Raw genomic sequence first — 12,974 nt, 5'->3', positions numbered from 1 at the left:
AGAGTGAAACTGTGGTTTCCTCTTTCTCTGCTAGTGAGCGGCGGGTTTGTTATTTCCGCCTGCAGAGAAAAACTGAGTAGGTTTTCATCCGTTTGGCCTGATGCAACCAAGTGCTATATGAAACTTTCATTTAAACAATTTTCATCAGAAAGTATTATGTGCACCTGATATTAGTGTTGGCATTTCAGTTTATTGTGAATGTGACAGGGGCACTCCATCATTCAACAGCTTATCTAAGCTATACAGATAAAAAGGATACAAATATTTAAAATATGCATGGATTGTACTGGTTCAAAACAAACACTGACAAAAATTCATCTTGATTCTGATGACGTTTAGGTTTTTTTTAGGGCTTTCTGGCACATTCAGGTGACTTTTCTAGGTCATAACTCAGAGCTTAGAAATGCTGAGGAATTAATATCCCAATAATGAGCCTTGTTTTATAGCTTTAGACACAGAAATAATATCCCTGTCTGCCACAAACAAATGAAATGCATTATTTATTATCGTGGTATAGTTCAAATCTGTTGTAACATGGTCAATAAAATGGATCTTTGTAGTGTGTTAAATCATTTCAGGCTACATTTTCTCTTAATTAATTCAGACTAATAATCAGACATACTTTCAAAGTTAATAATTTAGAAAAGAATCATAATGATATATCTCTATTAAAAGCATTAAATTACTTTCAGATCATTTTAGCGTGCATGATTATGCTTTCTTCTCTTCTGTACTTGGCTGGGAATGAAAGTGAACTGACATACAGGTGCAATGATGAACAGAAACCTATTGTGCATGATTTTGTACTATGAAAGAAGGCACTATTGTTTAATAGGTCAATGGATCATCTTTCGAATCAGGTGATGATGGTTAGGTATTCAGTGATGCCAATCAAAACAGAGATAACCAAATCAGTATGGCTTTGACATTTTTGATATGAGAGACTATACAGAATGCAGTCTGCAGTCTGCATGATGTTAAATAGTAAAGTTGTTCAACATTTCATCAAATAATGCAGTATTTCTTAAAAATTTAGTTTGAAAAACCAAAAACCAAAGCCAATCCTGCACCTGTCTAAACATCACCTTTGTTCAGTAAAACATTGTGGTTATCAGCAGTGACAAAAAGTTCTTTCGGACTGAGAAGGATTTCTGTGGGATTGTTTGTCGTAGTTTCATTCTGTAGAGACAAGCATATGATTTCAGCAGTGTTGTTATTGTTAACTAAAAAAAGTTTTTATAGACTGAAATAAAGACTGAAATGAAAAATACCATTAGAAATATGCTTTGGCAACTAACAGAAATAAGTTTAAGTACTAAAATTACAACTAAAAACACAAATATACATAAAACACACACACACACATATATATAGAACTAATAAAAATGACAAAATCACACAACAAAATAAAAAAAACGGAAATATATCAATAAAAGCTTATTTAAAATATTAATAAATACTATAATTGTATTTAAATAATGCTAAAATAACACTTGATTTCAGGTGGTAAGAACTGGAATGTAAGTAAAAGTAAATGAATTGTTACTAACATGAAACTTACCAAGTTATGACAGGTTGCATTGCATGTCTTTTGTTCCAAGTTCCATCGTAACAAACCAGGACTGATAGAATCCTTCTTGGTGGGTCCTGTAGTAATACGACACATTGTCATTTGAAGGTAAAGTGTAACATCTGTCGACATTTTAATAGTGTGAGCAATAGTGTAAGTGAGTTTCTCTCACCTGTAATGTAACTAACCACCACACCTACCAGCACGACTGCACTAGTTGACAGGGCTCCAAAGTACAGGTAGGATATTGAATATATATTTTGAAGGCTGTATGAATTTAGTTGAAAAAAGAAAACCGTGCTATATAAACATTCTGCAAGTAATTAAAGTCACACAAAACTTGTAGTCATTATAAAATGTGATACAACTTTGACTCTCACCCATAATCCCGAGGGACTGATGATGCCAAGATAGAAGATTCAGTGACTGTAATGGTGCTGTTAAGCGTTGCATTGCTTGCCAGACAGTGACCAGCACTAGTGGGTAAAACACCCATAATTTGTGGTGTAGGAGGATAAATTGTGCTTCCAACAGCAAGCCATAGAGACAGACAGAATCCCACAGCCACACCTGAGAACACCCCCTATAAGATGTGAGAAATATAACACTGCTATTCATCGAGTGGAGCAATAGAAACACATGGTGGACTGTTATGTTTATGGAGTCTTACTGGTTTATTTGTGGCTGGAACAAACATGCCCAGCACAAATGCTCCTAAGAGTGGACCGTTCACTACCCCCATGACTGTGAATGAACCCTGAGGTTATTAGAGAAAAAGCTGGTTAGAGCACAGACACATAGACTGAAATGCATCCTGTCTAAAATGCCACAGTTATTCCAGTAGTTCATATTGTACCTGAAGGACTCCCCAGTCTAACAGGGAGGAGAGCGCAGCCATTGTAATGCAGCCAAGTCCATACAACAGTGCTGTTTTACACACGCAAACAATTTTAAAATTAGTTGTCATTGTAGTCACATTTCTAAACATTATCAAATCGATATCAGCAGATACTTGCAGAAAAACATAATCACCTTATACTTTAATAAGTAGTTACAGCTTAGTACGAAAAACAAGTCTCACCAATAGTTTTGATGCATTACAAGTTCAACATGAATTTAAATCTCAATAGAATTGATAACTTTTTAATGAGACCTTTTTTAATGAAGGCACCACAACAAATACTGACATTACATAATTATATATTAATATAAAATATAATTATATATTACACAAATATATTAGAATTATATATATATATATATATATATATATATATATATATATATAAAAAAATCAAAGCTAAATCGTAATATTAAAAAACTAATAAAAATTGCAAAAGCACAATAAAAATCTAATCAAACTTAAACTAAAATGTAAACTGAAATTATAAAAATAAATCCAAATTAAAAATATTATTAAATACTGTGTGTGTGTGTGTGTGTGTGTGTGAATAATATGAAGGATCTTATTTTTACCCTTACTTTCAAATAAATATATCTCAGATTGTTATCTATAATTAAGTAAGATTTGGTCTGAATACATGCAATAAGCTATTGCTCGCACTTTGGGGGCTTGTCATCCGAGTAAGATACAAATGTTTACTTGCACCACAGGAAAGAAGTTGTTGCTTTTGACCGTACATAATAACTTGGAGAGCAAGAGCTGTTTTCTCTGTGAAACAGTGATTAGCCACGGCTTCATTACATCCTCCATAGTAACAGCTGCCATGGCATTAATGCTGGTGGAGACAGTACTGTGGAAACAGAAGCGGGTGGTTTATTCCATTTGTACCAGTAATCAACACCTCACTGAAGGTTCTGATAGTTTCAAGCACCTTAAAGTTCCACTGTAGGCACAGGCTAGAAAAAGACCCGGGAAGCCTGGATGATTACGGAAAATGTCCAAAACCAGGTACGGCATGTACTGTGAAAATAAAAAGACAATTGGGTTGCTTAAAACGATAATTTCACCCAAAAATGGCCATCCAAGATATAGATGAGTTTGTTTCTTAATCGGAAAAGATTTAGCATTACATAATTTGCTCAGCAGTGAATCCTCTGCAGTGAATGGGTGCCGTCAGAATGAGAGTCCAAACAGCTGATAAAAACATCACAATAATCCACAAGCAATCCACACGACGCCAGTCCATTAATTAATTTCTTGTGAAGTAAAAAGCTGCATGTTTGCAGTACATAAATCCAACATTAAAGGAGTCATATGATGCGATTTCAATTTTTCCTTTCTCTTTGGAGTGTTACAAGCTCTTGGTGCATAAAGAAGATCTGTAAAGTTGCAAAGACTAAAGTCTCAAATCCAAATAGATATTCTTTATAAAAGTTAAGAGTCAATCCCGCCTACCTAAAACGGCTCGTTCTAACACGCCCCCACATGTCTATGTCACGATGTGGGAAGATTTGCATAACGCCGCCCAAATGTTCACGTAAAGAAAGAAGGCGTAACTTTTATTCTCGCTGTAGTATTGTTGTTTCCGCCGCTGCCATGTCGTGAAGGCACTGTGTGTTTCATTGTGAAAGTGAAACTACTTTGTTTGGCCTTCCAAAAGAGGACAATATCCGTCTGGCACTTCTGACTCATAGCCTGTAAGTACGTTTTTTATATTTAAAGAATTTGCCACTGACGATTCAAACGTGAGTTTTGAGCAGTGAAGAGTAGCACTTGTTGTTTGTCGTTTCTCCAGACATGGTTTTATGTTTACGCAGCGTGATATGCAACGCAACCCGTAAAAAGACAGTATAAGTCATTATAATCAGTAATTATGTCCCCCACTGGATGCAACAAATGCCTCATTTGTAATGGGTTTTATTTTTTTGTCATTAATTGTAATTACAACAATAATTTTATGGATTAATGACTGGTAGAAGTGACGGGTTAAAGTTAAAAACCTTAATTATGGATCTGTTTCTTACAAACAAGCAGCTTTTCACTTCTGAAGTCGTGTGGACAGCCATTCTGATGGCACCCATTCACTGCAGAGGATCCATTGGTGAGCAAATGAGGTAAAAAAAAAAACTAATTTACGTACATCTTGGATGGACAAGGGTAAATATTCTGACTAAATATTCTGCAGATTTTTATTTTCTCTTAAATTTCAATAGTTCAATTTTGGTTTCAACAAAAGCATTTAAAACAGAAAAGGTCTGTTCCAACCACAAATAAACCAGTAAGAATTATAATATAAATTTCTCAAAAAAAAACAACATAAAAATGGAATAGTTATTAGTAGTAGTAGGTATAGGTAATTCTGTTTATGTAGGTTTTGATTTACCTGGTCAGGAGCAGATATTCTGCCGGTCTTCAGTGGGTCACAGCTGGAGTATAAAGCAAACATCACAATGCCACATGTGGCTGCACTGCTCACAATCAAACACAGACCCACCTGGTTAACCAGCAGCGCCCTGCAGCACAAGAGTGACACTCAGTGGATCGGTATCTCAGTGAGTGAGAACAGAAAATATGTCAGAGTTGTTCCAAACCATGACTATGATATCTTATCATTATTAGGATAAATTTTATGGTAAAAAAAAACTAAATTTAAAGAGGATTAAAATTATTATTGTTATTTTTAGATGGTAAAAAAGATTTTACTGATTTATTCTCTCACAGTTGGGCTTGTTTCTCAGTCCGGCATGATATGTAACGCTGCACTTGAGCTTGATTGGCTCCGTACATGGATAACCAGACCATAGTGCCGCCCACTGTGAAACTCCAGAACGAGTAGCGCCTCTGAGGGTCTATAACAAAACTAACACACAGAAAAAGAATGAGCAATAGAATAATAAATAAACATTTAGTTAACTTCAGTATTTAACAGATTTCTAAACATTTGATATTGTTCATACTCATTAAAATTGATGCGGGATCCATTGTTGGCGATCTCCAAAACTCTGGCAGGCCCTCCTGCCAAAATGGTGCCCTGAATGAAGACTGCAATGAACCCAGAGAGCATGACTACAATCTGAAACACATCTGTCCAGATTACAGCCTTCATACCACCCTGCAGGAAAACACAAGTGTAATGTTGTGTTAACAAATATTTGCATGGTCATATCACAATCATAATCATAAATTAAAATTACTGAGCAAAAGTGGCACTGATTTTTTTTATATAGATTCAGATCTGGAAAGATTTCACCTACCACTGTCGTGTAAAATGTGCAGATGAGTCCAGTTGAGAAGAGAGATGCCCACATATTTAGGCCTGTGGCTTGATTCAGAAAAGAAGAAAAGGTTGTTGAGAACAGTACAAAAGTGTAAAAAAACTTGCAACCACTCATACGGGATCCAACTTGTTCACTGATGAATTGAGATGCAATTTTAAAAAAGTGCAAATCAGTCTATTTCACTAACCCTGATTCAAGATGACTGCAGGAGCAAAGATCACTATTCCAGTATAGAGGAGCTACAGAAAGAACCAACCAATCTTAGTATTACACAAATCTAAAGCTTAAAAATGTTATAATAAAAAAATTAATATGCACATATTTTATGCAAACTAAATATTGGAATTGAAAGTATACAAGTGATATTCATAGCTTTGTTGATCAGTACTCTACAAATACATTTTATGGTATTGTTTTAATATTATTAAAAATATTATATTTATTTCAATTAAAATTTTGATGATGAGTTTCTCTTACTGTGGCTACAATGAACTGTAAACTTCCCAAGAGCTGCATTCCTCTTCCAAACCTCATTCCTAAATACTAACACACAAGTACATTTATTAGAACCTGGTGTTCTCTCTCTCTCACACACACACAGAGAGACAGTGTGGGGTACATTGTACATGCAAAAGCACATGCTATACATTCTAAATACAGAAAAGTAAAAAATTATTATGGAAAAATGCATATTAAATTAGAAAAATTAAAAATAGAATGATATTCACTGATGATCTCAACTTTTGGACCCCACTGTATCAGAGTTATTATACGTAGTAAAAATAAAACTAAAATCATAAAAATATCAGTTACCTGAAATAAAATAAGATAAAATATAAAAATAATATATTTTTCAGCAAGCTGCCAAAGCAACATTTCCCTTAAACTAAACTAACTAAAACTAATAAAACTAAAATACTGTACAGACACATTTTAAAGTGTGATATAATGAAATATATTTATGTATAAATGTATTATATAAAGCAACAGGTATGTGTGTGTGTGTGTGTGTGTGTGTATGCAAGAATTTATATAAAATTATTAGCTAAACTACTAGAAGAACAACAAACTAAAATACTGTACAGACACATTTTAAAGTGTGATATAATGAAATATATTTATGTATAAATGTATTATATAAAGCAACAGGTATGTGTGTGTGTGTGTGTGTGTGTGTGTGTATGCAAGAATTTATATAAAATTATTAGCTAAACTACTAGAAGAACAAAATGGACAAAATCCAAACCTGATTGGAGCTGGTGATTTTGAGCCGATAAAACACGGGAACAAACAGAACTGCAGTAATGAGGGAGTTGAGCGCTTGTCCCAGGCACATATAGAGGAACTTAAAGCCATATAAATATGTCTCTGATGGCACACCGAGCACTTGGACAGCTGACATAAAGCTGGCACAGAGCGACAGTCCAACCGGCACAGCAGAGAAACCCCTTCCCCCTGTGAAGAAGTTGTCCACGTTAGAGCGACCCGGGGTCCTCAGAGACTGGAATAGCCCGATGGCCACCGACACCCCCAGCATAGCAGCAAATACTACATAGTCCACCAAACAGAAGCCCGGTCTATCAGAGTCTGAAGCCATAGCTCTGTCTGTTTGGACTCAGGCAGAGCTTAAATGAGTGGAGTCCTTCTCTTCAAGAGGCTTTCAGCTGTAACAACAAACCCAGAAATCACAACGCATTCTCAATCAGCCCCCTGTTATGTTCTCTTGACTTTCAAACATTGGGACTCATGCAGTGCACAGTGTAATTTAAGGTAAGAGCAGATGAACCGACAAAACAGAAACAGAAATAGTACAAAATAAAGCATATACATTTCTATCTCTTTACACAATATTGACAATATAAAAAAAAAACTTACCTTTGATCAAAACAAAACAAAAATCTGCAAAGTGAGTTTATGAGTGTTTGAAAAGACCAAATTCCATAGGCCAACACATAATAAACTCATGCAAGACAGAAAACAGTATTGGTTTAAAGATATGGTCACTATCACTCATAAGTGTGGAAAGTGAGTGAGCATTCTTTCAAGCAGAGCTGGATTTATTTTTCTGGGATCATAATTTGGATAACCGAAGGCAGTCTGAGGGGAGGGGAATTAGGAATTAATTTAATAGCTATCACACGTTTCTTTCTCTTTGCTTGTGGCTGGAAGAAAAGCAGCAACTGTTTTCCAGAATTTCCTTCTCTTTTGGAAGTAACGTTACTTAAAAAAAGAAATATCTGGGGTTTAACTCTCTCCAGTAATCCCAGATTATGTTAATACTGTGAGAACAAGGGCCTTCTAAATCCCTTCATTTTTCTGTTATTTGATGATAGCGATTTACTGTGAAATGTATGACTCACGAACATACATTTCTTGAACACTGTGTATCAGAAGATGCTCAAACCCCAATAATCCTCAATCTAGTCCTAAAAAAATATTATGATTCAGCCTCTGGTCATCATTGCCATGTGTTTAGTTTTTGTCTTTCTCTCATTAGAATCTGTTTATACACCACACATTAATATCCTATGTGATCTCAGCACCTATTCTGACACTTTCATTATGGTCATCAACCTTACCTCCGCAGGGAAGTATCAGGAATGCCGAAGAAATTCCAGGGTGAGAATTCCAAATCGGCCACAGCGAGGGCCCGGAAGGCCGAGGTCAAAGCAGTCGCTGATGCACGCAAACAGAAGGAGCTGGAGGACGCGCTCTGGCAAGATAATAACAAACATGTCATGAAGAAAGAGCAGAGGAGGGTAGGCTAAACTTATGTCCTTAAGAGCATGGCAACTGATATGTTGTCAGGGTCAAATGATAAAATAGTTCCAGCAGGCCTTCAATATTATGTCATGAAATGTATCAGTACTGTGATTAGATTTTTGTCTCTTGTGTCCACAGCTAATTGGCAGTACCTTCTATGAAATCAGAAGTGAAATACAGTACAACAGTGCCTTGTGTATGGAGTGTAGCATAAACACAAGGTGGCAGTAAAGATCTTTCTCTCTGCAGACTTTGACAGGGAAATTGAAGTATTCAGTGGTACCTGGTAGGGATGGGCGTATCGATCCAAAGTATCGATATATCGATACTGAGGCGAGTATCGAAAGTATCGATACTCAAACAAAAAATATCGATACTAAGGTGCGTTTTATTTACCAGTGATTTTGTTAATTTAACAAAAAAACATTCGTACAATATGCATTGAATTGGACGAATAACCTTTGTTAGCGAGTAATTGTGTAGGATAGAACTATTTTCCTGCTCATCTGAACACGCAAATGTTGCAAGACAAAACCAATCAGTCACAGAGAGCATTCACTCACTGCTGACAGTGCATTCAAACAGGGCTGTGTTTCCCAAAAGTATCATAAGAAAGCATTAAATCTTTTGGGAACGGCAGCCCTGAACAATGCTTATCAGAGGACAGAAGGACAGAGTTATTTCACAATAAACAAACTGAAATTGTAGCCTACATAGTTTGTGCAATTAGTTATTTAAATTAAACGTTGAAAGATAATAAGATGATCATGTTCTATTCTGTAATGTTAATAGAAATCATACACCGTCAGAATAAAAATGTTGCATTTTATGTGTACAACAGCCGGTCACTGGCAGTCCCTTATGAAAATGAACCATGGTTTTACTAAAGTGACCATAGTTCAACTGTAGTATTTATAGATTTGAATCATGTGTAAACAAAAAACATATTTGAACCATGGGTAAACAAAAATATAACCTAATAAATTAAAATGAAGGCGTATTGAATGTTAAAATGCGTTTTAAACATAAAGTTAAGTGCTTATCATTACCCATTTTACTCTTAGTAATTTAATAATTTAATACATTTCATAATTTAAAAGTTTAGTTCAGAAGTATCGAATCGGTATCGATATCGACGATACTGCCTTGAAAAATATCGGTATCGTATCGAAAACAAAATAAGTGGTATCGCCCATCCCTAGTACCTGGTGAGAGATTGCTATCTGTTAGAAGCCATAGGAAAATGACAACAACTCAAAGTCATTTTGAGTTCTTCAAAATAAAATTTGTCACTGTAAAAATATCTATTATGAAATAATAAAATATTTTGCATTTATACACTAAAGTAAAAAAAAACTGGGCTTGGTAACATTTTAAAATGTTTTTTAAGGCTCTTGTGCACACACAGGCTGCATTTGTTTGATCAAAAATACAGTAATATTGTGAAATATTCTTATTATACAACATGACAATGCTGATTTTTCAGCAACCATTCTAGAAATCATTCCAATATGTTCATTTTGTGCTCAAGAAACATTTCTTATTATTATCAATGTTGAAAACAGCTATGCTGCTTATTATTTTTGTGAAAACTGTAATACATTCTTATTTAGAATTCTTTGATGAACTGAAAGCTCAAAAGTACAGCATTTATTTAAAATAGACAACTTTTGTAACATTATAAATGCATTTTGTAGCATATAAATGCATGCAAAACATCAAAGTGGAAAGACAACCAGACAAACTTTGGCCCCTGGTCCTAATTGACATGATAATATGGAAATGTTTTTGAGTTCTGTACTAAACACACAGAAAATTGATTCCCTCCACATCCATGTTTTTCATGATATGTTGTCTAACATTCCCACCGTTGGCTGATAATCTTGTATCTAAATGACACCACTGTCTTCCTCGTTAAAGCTGCAGACATGTGAGTCTGAGTAGCACACAATAGATTAATACATTGTCAGGTTTAGGGTTGCTCAGGAAATGAGCTCCCCACGAACAGTAATACATTCTTATTTAGAATTCTTTGATGAACTGAAAGCTCAAAAGTACAGCATTTATTTAAAATAGACTTTTGTAACATTATAAATGCATTTTGTAGCATATAAATGCATGCAAAACATCAAAGTGGAAAGACAACCAGACAAACTTTGGCCCCTGGTCCTAATTGACATGATAATATGGAAATGTTTTTGAGTTCTGTACTAAACACACAGAAAATTGATTCCCTCCACATCCATGTTTTTCATGATATGTTGTCTAACATTCCCACCGTTGGCTGATAATCTTGTATCTAAATGACACCACTGTCTTCCTCGTTAAAGCTGCAGACATGTGAGTCTGAGTAGCACACAATAGATTAATACATTGTCAGGTTTAGGGTTGCTCAGGAAATGAGCTCCCCACGAACAAACCGAAAGCCGAAGCCGACTGGTTTAAACTAACACCGTCACACAAGTTCTGATATCCTCTATCAATTATGCCGCATATTGATGAGTGTTCGTTGTCAGTAATGGAGCTTGATTTTGACATTAGGCCTGGATGAGGTCCATGGGAGAATGTATTGACTGATATACAGTGATTGACTGTTTATTATGTCTACTAAGCTATTTTATGCCATGTTTAGTGTCAGCAGACCAGATTGCAACTGGTCTACATGTAATAAAGGTATCGAGTTAAAGGAAATGTTGTTTAATATATTGACTGCCCTGTTGTAATACATGCATAATCATAATCTTAATTAGAATAATATTTAACAATTTAACAGTTGCTAACCAATTAAACAATTAATTTGAGAACTGAATCAGTACGACGCAATGCAGCTTGCAAATGTGTTAAAGGAATAGTTCACCCAAAAATAAAAATATTTTGGCATCATTTTCTTACCTTCGTCTCGTTCCAAACCTGTATGACGGTTTCTTCCGTTATCTTCTGACAAATTTGTCCGTGCAGTAAGTCAGCTGGGTTTGATGTTGTTTTGGACCCCATTCATTTATTGTCTGGATAAAAATAGCCCCTTTCCTCCCCAAAAAATATCTGCTCTTTGTTCTGCTCAAAGAAAGACAGTCATTCAGGTTTGGAATGACATAAAGGTAAATATATGATGCCAGAATATTTTTATTTTTGGGTGAACTACACATTTGCTAACTGCACTGCATCATACTGACTGCATCATACTGACTACATTTTTTGTTAAAGTAACAGTCTCCCCAAAAAAGCATCATCATTTACTCACCCTCATGTTGTTCTAAACCTGTTTGACTTTCTTTCTTCTGTGCAATGTAAAAGATAAAAATTAGTCTCCAAACAGTTTTGGTTTACATTGGCTTCCATCATATAGGCAACAAAGCGAAGGAAATCAGTGGGAACTGAAACTGTTTGGTTATTAATATTATCAGGGGCAGACTTACCCATTAGGCAAAGGTAGGCGACCACCTTGGGCCCCCAAAAGCCAAGGGCCCCCTAAAATGCTTTTCATATAGGAGATGCGCATTAAGCGCTGACACATGGTGTTTATTACCACGACAACCGTCCGAGTTGAACGTGCTTTTTGTGTATCCTGCTTGAAGGAGATGAAAATATCATGCATCTGAAGCTGTAATTAAATATTGAGAATCAGTGTGTATTATATGTTTATAATTGTTTTAAATGCCGCTTACTCATTTATGAGAAGAAACCAAATAGAGGACACATACGCAGTTGCTTTTTTGGTTGATATAGGCCTAATCCTTAGGTGTGTAAATGTATAATTGCCTTTTCATTATTTTTTCAGTTTTATTTAAATTTGTAGTTAAAATAACTAAAAATAAATGTATTTTAAAGTTTAGAATGAGACAGCCTTTGCACACAGGCTTACGCTGGTAACTCATCAGTGGACTTTCCTCGTCAATATAGGCTATATTTTTACACTTTTCTCATTCTATATTTCTGACGTTCCAAAAGCACCTCCTACTGGCAGAGAATGAATATTAATTTTCAATAATCCAGTCTGTAGTTTTTGTTAAACGCTCAATTGTGAGGTTTATCTTTTTTTTATTTATTTTGTTTTTGTGAAAACCTGTATCTCAACTGTAAATCAGTTGCTATTTCGTGGTCTACAACATGAAAGAAAGCCATTATAAAATGTAGAAACATTGGACACAACTATGGGGCACCATTGTGCAGCAGCCAGCATCACAACAAAAAAGGAACCTCAAGGTTGATCTAGGAAAATGTGTGCAAATGTATAGGGCCCCATTCCTATATTTTGCCTAGGGCCCCCAATTCATTAAATACGCCCCTAAATATTATTCAAAATTATTTTGTGTTCCACAGAAGAAAGAAATGCATATAGGCTGTGAATGACATGAGGGTAAGTAATTGTTGACTGTTTTTGTTTAAACTTTTTTTTTTTAGAAATGATTGAGGACAAGCTTATAGCAAAGTGCCATATATATATATATATATATATATA

At 35.1% G+C, this 12,974-nt stretch overlaps 2 protein-coding genes across 3 annotated transcripts in view; one reads left to right on the top strand and one right to left on the bottom strand.

The window, feature by feature from the left end:
• Positions 1-170: 170 nt before the first annotated feature.
• LOC107598992 (sodium/iodide cotransporter) lies at positions 171-7,755 on the bottom strand. The gene is made up of 16 exons (XM_016290474.1): positions 7,628-7,755; positions 6,999-7,416; positions 6,230-6,295; positions 5,940-5,991; positions 5,729-5,796; positions 5,432-5,586; positions 5,194-5,334; positions 4,858-4,987; positions 3,406-3,494; positions 3,212-3,324; positions 2,427-2,497; positions 2,241-2,327; positions 1,951-2,153; positions 1,743-1,837; positions 1,562-1,647; positions 171-1,179 (listed from the first exon to the last, which is right to left on the bottom strand). The coding sequence occupies exons 2-16, from the start codon at positions 7,347-7,349 to the stop codon at positions 1,075-1,077; spliced, it is 1,812 nt and encodes a 603-aa protein (XP_016145960.1). The 5' UTR covers positions 7,350-7,416; positions 7,628-7,755; the 3' UTR covers positions 171-1,074.
• Positions 7,756-8,318: 563 nt separating this feature from the next.
• The window catches only part of ccdc124 (coiled-coil domain containing 124), a 16,731-nt gene continuing 12,075 nt past the window's right edge, over positions 8,319-12,974 (top strand). For both annotated transcript variants that reach the window (XM_016290470.1, XM_016290469.1), the window contains exon 1: positions 8,319-8,511. In XM_016290470.1, coding sequence (XP_016145956.1) covers positions 8,353-8,511 — 159 coding nt within the window. In that variant the 5' untranslated portion in view covers positions 8,319-8,352. The remainder of the gene's footprint in view (positions 8,512-12,974) is intronic.

Source organism: Sinocyclocheilus grahami, unplaced genomic scaffold (assembly GCF_001515645.1).
Source record: "Sinocyclocheilus grahami isolate Dianchi unplaced genomic scaffold, SAMN03320097.WGS_v1.1 scaffold259.1, whole genome shotgun sequence".
NCBI classification, from domain to species: domain Eukaryota; kingdom Metazoa; phylum Chordata; class Actinopteri; order Cypriniformes; family Cyprinidae; genus Sinocyclocheilus; species Sinocyclocheilus grahami.
This window is presented reverse-complemented; position numbering and strand designations above follow the sequence as displayed.

Excerpts from the sequence above, each read along its gene's own strand:
- LOC107598992 (XM_016290474.1), bottom strand. The coding sequence starts at position 7,349 with ATGGCTTCAGACTCTGATAGACCGGGCTTCTGTTTGGTGGACTATGTA. Across the intron at positions 5,797-5,939 it reads TGCAGTCATCTTGAATCAGG|CCACAGGCCTAAATATGTGG; the intron begins GTTAGTGAAATA and ends TTCTGAATCAAG. Across the intron at positions 3,325-3,405 it reads GCCTACAGTGGAACTTTAAG|TACTGTCTCCACCAGCATTA; the intron begins GTGCTTGAAACT and ends CTGTTTCCACAG.